This window comes from Colletotrichum fioriniae, assembly GCF_027942845.1.
Source record: "Colletotrichum fioriniae strain IMI 355084 chromosome Unknown scaffold_4, whole genome shotgun sequence".
NCBI classification, from domain to species: Eukaryota; Fungi; Ascomycota; class Sordariomycetes; order Glomerellales; family Glomerellaceae; genus Colletotrichum; species Colletotrichum fioriniae.
The window spans coordinates 1,908,513-1,916,797 of NW_027076840.1; the positions used below are offsets into that span (position 1 = coordinate 1,908,513).

An 8,285-nucleotide genomic window follows, 5' to 3' on the forward strand; every position below is an offset into this window, starting at 1 on the left:
GATACTCCGCAGAGTTAGACGAGGAAACTCTACGAAAACGAGGCGATGCCGAAGGGATGGAATGATGAGACGAGACGAGATGAACAGCGGGGTCCGTCTCATCGGAACCTTTTTTTTTTTTTGTTTTTTTGGCAGAGAGGAAAATGTTGGAAAATCATCCGGTTTACTGTCTTTACCTACCTTACGAACAAGTGGAATTCTGCCCGGGCTAATGATCGACAAATGTCCCATCCCATCTGACAGCATCTAGGGGTTTTTTTTTCTCTTTCATCATTGGTTCGGTATCCCAGGAAGAAGGCGGGAAGAAAGAAAAATCCCAATCGTGTCATCATTCCTAATAGAGTGCCAGCAATGGCATGAAGAAAGGGAAAAATAAGGGCCGCCAGAATTGTCTACCCAGACGGAGCAAAATCTGTCCTAGAAGATGGGTGGGGAATCAAGTTACTGACAACAAGCCCAGTAGAGGTAACAATGCCAGAGGGCTGAAAACGAACTCGAAGAAATGAACAGACTCCCGCGATTTCCAGAATACCGTGACCCAATCTTAGTACTTCCCGTCCACCCTCAATCGAATAGAACAGGAGCAGGCCTAAACCAAGCCTTTGGATGTGAAGAAAAAGAAACGCCAGTTCCTCCATCCCCGGAAGATAGCTTTTTAATGCGATGAAAAAAAAAAAACTCCGATTTTAATAACCTGTGATCCCCTTTGGCGTGGCGACGCAATGCAAATAGCGATGATGATGGGGTGGATGCGATGAACGATCCGGTGAGACACAAAAGACGATGCTGACGTCGCGATGCGTCTTTCACATGTTATGCTGCTTCTCGCGAAACTCGCGCCGTATGTCTTCCACCTTGGACCCGTCCCGCGGACATGACCACCCGCTCTCCTCGATCTTGACCCTGTCGAGGCACTTGGAACACCGCCACCACTTGGGATAGATCTTGCGCTCCTGCAGCCATGCGACCGTCATTTCAAACGTCTTTGCGCTCACGTCCTCCTTGTGGACGTCGGTAAGGTGAATGCGCAGCCGGTCTTTGCGATTGAACGGTTCGTTCTTGCGGTTGCATGCCGGATAGTCGCAGAGAAAGACCCCGGCGGTGCCGTCCTTGTTGCTTATGCTATTGTTGCCTGCGCCGTTGACGCTGTTATTCCTGTTCCCTTGCGCCGCTGTCGCCGTCGCCGTCCCCGTCCCTGTCGCCCCCGCCGCTCCTGCGCCCGCGGCCTTGCCCTTGGCCTTGCTGCTACCGGCTGGCGGTTTCTTGGTTGTGATTTTGGGACTTGGGTTGCTGGTGCTTGTCGCGGGCGTGATATCTTTTAGGGAAAGCGCAGGCGAAGGCGCCGTGGTTTGGCTATCGACATGGGCCTGTTTGTAATGCTTGTCTAGGTCGACTTTGCGCTTGAATGGTTTCGAAGGACATGCCGCCGATAGACAGGTCCATTCGATATCTTGGACTTTTTGTATGGGCGATTTGCTCGTCGCGATGCGCGGTACTACGTTGGGTAGCTCTTCTGAGGGCGAATGCTGTTGTTGCAATTGCCAGAACCCGCCATCGTCGGTCAATATGTAGTTGTACTTTGAGCAGTCAAAGTTGGGATACGGTAACTCGGCCCTTTATGGTTTGGTCGCGAGAAAGGGTCAGCATTGAGAAAAGAGCTATTAGAGAAACTCGCGCATGTTTTCAATTGTCGGCTGAGAAGATGGAGGAGCTCTCCTGGATACTCTCCCAATGGATGTAAAAGGGGGTAAAAAGAGCGGTAGATGTGCGGTGCTGTTGTCATCAAATTGGGACTTACCATGGCTCGATGGTGGGCATGTTTGCGCTGCCTTTGCTCACGGCGGCGTGCGGTCGTTTTGCGGCTGTTGGAGGGGCCATGATGAACGTAGTTTCTTTGCCCGAGGATATAAATCAGCGTTTTGTCTCTTACTCTGTCCATAATCCCAGCATGACGAATGTGTCCTCTCCTCTCTCATCCTGCCGCGCCTCGTATGGCCAATTTCCCGTGTTTCGCAGCAGCCCTACAGTCGATCCAAATCGTCGGCAATCGAGATAAATGCAAACAAAAAAGAAGGAAAAATCAAAAGCAATCAATTGAATTCAAGGAACGCAGAAAAAGGGAGCAGAACAAACCTTCGGGCTTGGCCAGAGACATAATAGGCCGCAGGTGCGCGGCGAAAGAGAGGTGAGATACGGGTAATTCGGTACGGCGATGTAGAGAGAGAGAGCAATCGTCGTCCGTGTCAAGTGAGACTCAGACGGATCACGGAGCCGTCATGGGAAAGGGCAGACAGACGAACGAACGGGAAGGCTGGGATGGTCTGGGTTTGGTCTGGGCGTGCCGTCGTTGTTGATGATGATGGTGAAGGAGGGAAGAAGTTGGACGTAGGGATCATTTCATATCGGGCCTCCAAACCCCCGACGGGAAAGGATGAAAATAGTGAATTTGCGAACAGGACGGAAGGTCTTTAATGCTCGGTTGTTTGTTCGTTCCTTCCTTTGGGGACCAGGAGATGAATATTGCTTTTCTCCCCTCCTCTCCTGTCCTCTCCTCTCCTCCCCTCCCACCTCCCTCCTGGGGCAAGCCGCAACACAACACAACACACCACAGCAAACCAACCAGCTCGAAACCCGGGCGAACCAACCAATCCAAAGGGAAGAACCAACTTTGTACCTACCTACAATGGTCAAAAAGAAAATGAGAGATTTTAAAACACAAAATGAGCAAGAGAGGCAAAGCAGGAGTGGCAGCAGCAACAGCAGCAACAACAGCTGTAGGAGCAGGAGCATGAGGATCAATCGGGCCAGTTCCAAGGGACCGAAGAGACTAGGTTGAGCAAGGTCCCAGGTTGGTTCAGGTACGGCGGCCGTTCGTACGGCACAGCTAAAAGTACTTTCGCTTATTGGGGGTGACTGTGACTGCAAATGCTACTGCGACTGCTACTGCAAGATTGCTTTAGAGGTGCGTTGAGAAAAGGTACCATATCTGCTCTGGGTGACCCGTAAGAGCAGGGTAATACGGATTGTCAAGCCAAGGTATCCGTACGGTAAGGTAGGGGGCATCATGTAGCAGCAACATCGCCAGCAGTAAGAACAGGAACAAGTTACAACGGCCAACAGCAACTGGGACAGCAACAGCAACAACAGCTCATGCGACAGCGACACAACTGCTACAAAAGGACATGGTACGTATCCTATTCGTAGCAACGCATCTGGTGAGAGTGGCGGGGTTTAAAAAGCTGTTTGCCCAATCCCCGGGAAGAACGGTTCGCCCATTTCGTTCTCGAGCAGAAGGGGGGGAGTGTCTCTTGAGACTTGTCCTTGAATTCTTGGATTCCTTTCGGGCGCCTTGAGAGAGGAGGGGGTGGTAAGGGGGGGTGTCAGGATGTCTGGGTGTGGCTCCTAGCCTCCCACACCAAGTGACTTGGCGGGAGTGAGGGATGAGATGTGATGGAACTGCGGCGGCGGCGGCAGCAGCAGCAGCAGTAGCAGGAGCAATCACGGCATGTAGCGTGCGTTGGATGAGCGGGCGAGCCTGCGTCTGTCTCGTCTTGCTGCTGGACTATAGTCTATAGCCGTAAAGGTGAGGTATGCGTCCCTATGCTAAGGCCAGGGTACAGAGGATGATAGAGGCCCTTTGGGGGGTGTGCGTGTGCGTGTGAGTGTGTGAGTGTGTGTGTGTATGTGTGTGTGTGTGTGTGTGTGTGTGTGTGTGTGTGTGTGTGTGCTGCTCTGGGATGAGAATAGATTTGATAAATGGTAATAAATAAAAGTTGCCCCGTCACTTATTATCCGAATTCAAAAAAAGGATTGGGATCGGAGGGGCAGAGCCTAGAGGGGGGTGTAAGAAGCGACCAGGGTCGAGGACGTGCGTGTCCATTCCGATAGACGACACGAACAACGACGACAGACGGGTCTGTTTGAAGCATATGAGACGAGGCGAGATTGACGAGTACTTGAGCCTTCCATTGAGCCTTGAGCATTCACGGTCCGTGGATAGGAGGAGTCTGGAATTCTGAGTTTGAGAGGGCTGCATTGGCGCAACGACTTGATGAGCGGCAGCGGGAGATGACGTTGGTAGCGTTCTGGTTCAGATGCTGGAAAGGAACTTTCATGAAAAGGATCGTTGGTGCGAACATAGTGCAAGGTCAGCGGAAGGTGAAGAAGGTAAGGTATTGTCAGCAGCACACGGCTTTACACTACGCAGTAGGTGGCAGCAGCAACCACCTCCACCTCGAAAGTCCACGTATGTATATTTCCATGAGGTGTCTGCAGGGGAGAAGTGTATCCGTCCGAATGGGATGGGACCCGATGCTGCGAGTGATTGACGGATCGTGCGGATGATACGGTGAGCTCCAGCCGAATGAATATCTCAACGAGGTTTCTGCTGACAGCTATCATCAGCTCTGAACCTGACACGATGTGCTTACATTTCTGAGCTTCTTCACCTTGCGCTGCGTTGAAGTTGGATCATGGATGGTAGATGATGCGAGACCCTGAGTCAAGGACCTGGCCTCAGGCCCAGGTGGGCTCGACAAGATTTCGTGATGATCACCGAGCATGGGAGCCTGGGAGGTGCGGGCTCCAACAGTTTGTGGGGATGGGGTGGAGACCACCTCACGTTCCGATGGTCCAGTTGCATCTCAGGATTAATTATATCCCCCCAGCTCATGTTGTTGGTGATGAGCGAATGTGATGACGGGTGAGCGAGCGAGCGAGCGAGAAACCTGAACGTTTTGGGAGCAAGCAATTTGTTCATGTTTGATCATGATATGTACACCGAAAGAGTTGGGAATCCAGGTTTGTAACTGTCATGGAGACTCCGGCGGCGGCACGGCGAGACAAGACAGTCTGACGGCGGGCGGGAGAGACGGTAAGGGAAGAAGCAAGTACTGTCTGACTGCGTACTTAGTAGGTAGTGTACTCCGTACGGATACCTCAGCTAACCTAGGTAGAGATGGAAATATTTGATGGTCTGCCGCGGGTTTGTTTGTGACGCCGAGATGTTGCGATTGGACTCTTTTACATTATAAGAAGGAAAGATTGAGGTACTGCTAGATACGTATTGTCTCGGGCTCCAGATTTTTCCAGAGGTGTTTCATTCCCTTCCATCCCAGGCCCGGATTACCTAAGAGGTAGAGGTAGTTCGTAGCTTCCAAGTTGGTGAAGCGCTTGTGATGATTACCCAAGCTGCTCAGAGTACGTACCCAGGATATCATCTCAGTAAAGTTAAAAGCCTCAGGCACAACGGGATGAAGCAAGCAGTTGAACATAAGGTAAGGTAAATTGGGTAGGTGCCAGGCGAACATAGATACAGTGGTAGCGTACGGATGGATACACGATGCCACGAAGCGTTTGAGCATGGCAATTATTCTAGCCCGAGGCTCTCAGTCCAGAGGCCCCAAGCTCATTAAGCGAGCCCGAGGTTACCCACACAAGCTGTGCCGTTTGGGTAACTGTGACTCTACCTAGACTCCCAGAATCGTCGCTACGGAATACAACATGAGGGCTGAAAGGCTTGAAGCTCCGACCCGGATCTCCTTCCTTGAGCCGCCGCATGAATGCATTACTGCATTGGCGCACGCCATTTGCCTATCTATCGGCTTCCCACGCTACCCTACGCAGGAATAAGTTCCTAACTGCCTCGGGAGGTTGATCGTCGCAAGGTAGCACGGTAGATATGGATGGACGTGAGAGGGTGATGGCGCATTGGCGAGCCATGGCCTGGCGATATCTGAACTTGCCTTGAGACACCAACAAAAGCCGCAGGAATCGAAGGGCGTGGCGCGGTCGGGCTGGAGTTGATGAAAGGAGGGAAAAGAGAAAGATACATAGAGCCACGAGCAAGGAAAAAAAAAAGTCTGCTTTGGCTCGGCCGTCATCCCTTCTTGCATTCCAGCCCATTGGCCTCACGTCACGATTTAGCGGGCGATGGCTGCTTCTTCTTCACATTAGTGTCTTTCTTGCCATCTGGGGGTTTCCTTGGGGGTCTGCCGCTTGGGTCGCCATCGTTAGGTACCGCTAGTCCGTCATTGGCCCTTGGGGCGATCGTCGACCGAATGGTGGTTGTCTTTTGGGTTTTGGGGGGGAGTCTAGGAGAGCTTCCAGCCTTTGATTTCTCCCACCGCCTCCAGGTTTCCCTTCACCAGAAAACTCCCATATCTCTCTCTCTCTCGGGGAGACGGGTCCATAGATGCGTGGATGCTCGGGAGAGAGAGAGAGAGAGAGAGAGAGAGAGAGAAGATGCTGCTAGAAACCGGAGTCTGGAGACAGGCGACCATGCGGTGTGGAAACACGCTCCGGCTCGACAGCCTTGAATGCGACTTGGCCGGCTCTGACTTGCCAGAGGCATGCAAGAGGGGTCCCCCAACCGTGATCCAGCTGCCGCGCTGTCCTATCCCATGGAGCCCAATTGAGGATTGTGTGTCGCCCCAGCTTGAAGCTACCTATGGGCTCTGAGCTATCCTCGGATGTGGTTCTCAAGCTTTCTCGTTTGTCTTGCTCCCCCGTCCGGATGCGTCCGTACTCGCGGGGGGTCCAACGCCGGGAGATAGAAACCAGGGAAGTAATGGGTAGTAGTAGCCACCGGTTGTGTCATAAAGCAAGGCGGTGGTTTGGGTACGGAGTGCGGTGTACGGGGTAGTGTTAGTTGCAGCCCAAAAGCCAGATACACCATGACGAGAAAGAAAAGTCTGCCTTGGTTAATGGAGGGGCGGTCAGAGCTCTCTGGTAGCTAGCTGTCTGTCTCTCTCCGCTTCCTTCATTAAGCTTGCCCATATCCCCTTCGATGGTCGGATCTTTGTCGGGTTCTTCCTTTTCTCTTCCTCAAATTATTGTCATTTACCTGTTGTGTTTCCTCTACTTCTGACTGGCAAAGTCGGATGGAGGACCAGCGGGAGATGCATCGCAACAGCCATTGACTGTTTTGTTTCTTTCCGAGCGTGGAAGGAATACAAAGGTCAACCAACGACCAACGAGAGGGTGAGCCCCGCAGCTCGCCCCCCGCGCGACCAAGCGACGGGAATCGTCACGATACCTTAGGAAAGAAAGACAAACAGGAAGAAAGAGAAAGAAGCCCCAGGGAAAGGGTTGTTTCCTTGTGAAAACACTGGAAGTTCCAAGGGAAGGAAGTGGCTAATTTAGAGCAAAGTTGGCAAGAGGTAAGCGACGCTCTTTCTCATTTTCATCCCATGTTTCCCTCGTCGCCTTCCCCTTCCAGCTCTTGGGAAGTTGGGCCTCCTTCCATCTCTAACAGCTGCCCATTGTCCTTTCCTCCCCTTTCGTTCCCCTGCCTTGATCACATGATTCGCATACCTTCCGGTACCTTCCCTTCCTGCATCTTGGTTCGTCTGGCATTCGGCCCAAGGTAGCGAATTCCTCGAGTGTTTGCTCGAGCATGCGTCTCCTTCAGCTTCAGCCCCTACTCAGTACAGCACTATATCCATTCATCCCTTCCCATTACCCAAATCCCACGAGACGAGACCGAAAATCCAAGACCCAAGACGGGGAACATGGACGACCGGACAGGGGCCCCCTTTCTCCCACTCCAACCAAACGTGTGGAAAACCGTGCCGTTTTACGGTTTTCTAGTGCCAATCATCGATTGCACCCCTGAACTGAATTGACGAGATTACGGATCCAGCCCACACTGCTTTACCCAGCACCTACCGAGATTTTCCCTGCTTGGGTACCGAGTACGGAAAAAGAAAAGCTGACGGTGGAAAAAAAAAAAAAAGACTGTCTTCGGTCCCTCACTACCGAGCCACCGCGACCACGACGAGACAAACGTCAACAATACCATCATCACCAAACGTCTTGATCGACTTTGCTCAGCCTCTGCCTAGTCAGCACCAACTCTCTACCGCATTTGGGACCCAAATTCTGCCTGCATCATCGCGCTTGCCCATCCCCAAGGCACCAGCTTTCTTTAGCCTTTACCGCCCCTTAGGTACCTTTCATCGCCCCAAGGTACGTACGTGTTCCGTTCCGCGCGTCAGGAAAGCTAATTCCACGAGGAATGGAGCTGAAAAGACACATGGCCTGAACCTCCTAAAATGTTTCAAATCCACCATTCTTCCTACAATACCAACACCATCCGCCCTGCGCATGCATCCCGCTAACCTGCACCCGCTCATATAGAACACGGTCTTTTCCTGTGCGACGATCAACAAACCGTACAAAAGTCTCCCCCTGATATTCTGCATCTTCATCCACCTATTCTCCTCCGACACCTTCCACTTCACCGACGCGCATCAAACGCATTTTCCACATCCAATACCGACACC

The 8,285-nt window shown here is 52.2% G+C and overlaps 1 protein-coding gene across 1 annotated transcript; it reads right to left on the minus strand.

Annotated features, from left to right (window-relative positions):
- Positions 1 to 806: 806 nt before the first annotated feature.
- On the minus strand, positions 807 to 1,878 carry N0V96_004358 (uncharacterized protein; the record flags this gene model as incomplete). The annotated part of the gene is made up of 2 exons (XM_053188425.2): positions 807 to 1,614; positions 1,799 to 1,878. The coding sequence occupies 2 exons, from the start codon at positions 1,876 to 1,878 to the stop codon at positions 807 to 809; spliced, it is 888 nt and encodes a 295-aa protein (XP_053054387.2).
- Between the last annotated feature and the right edge of the window lie 6,407 nt (positions 1,879 to 8,285).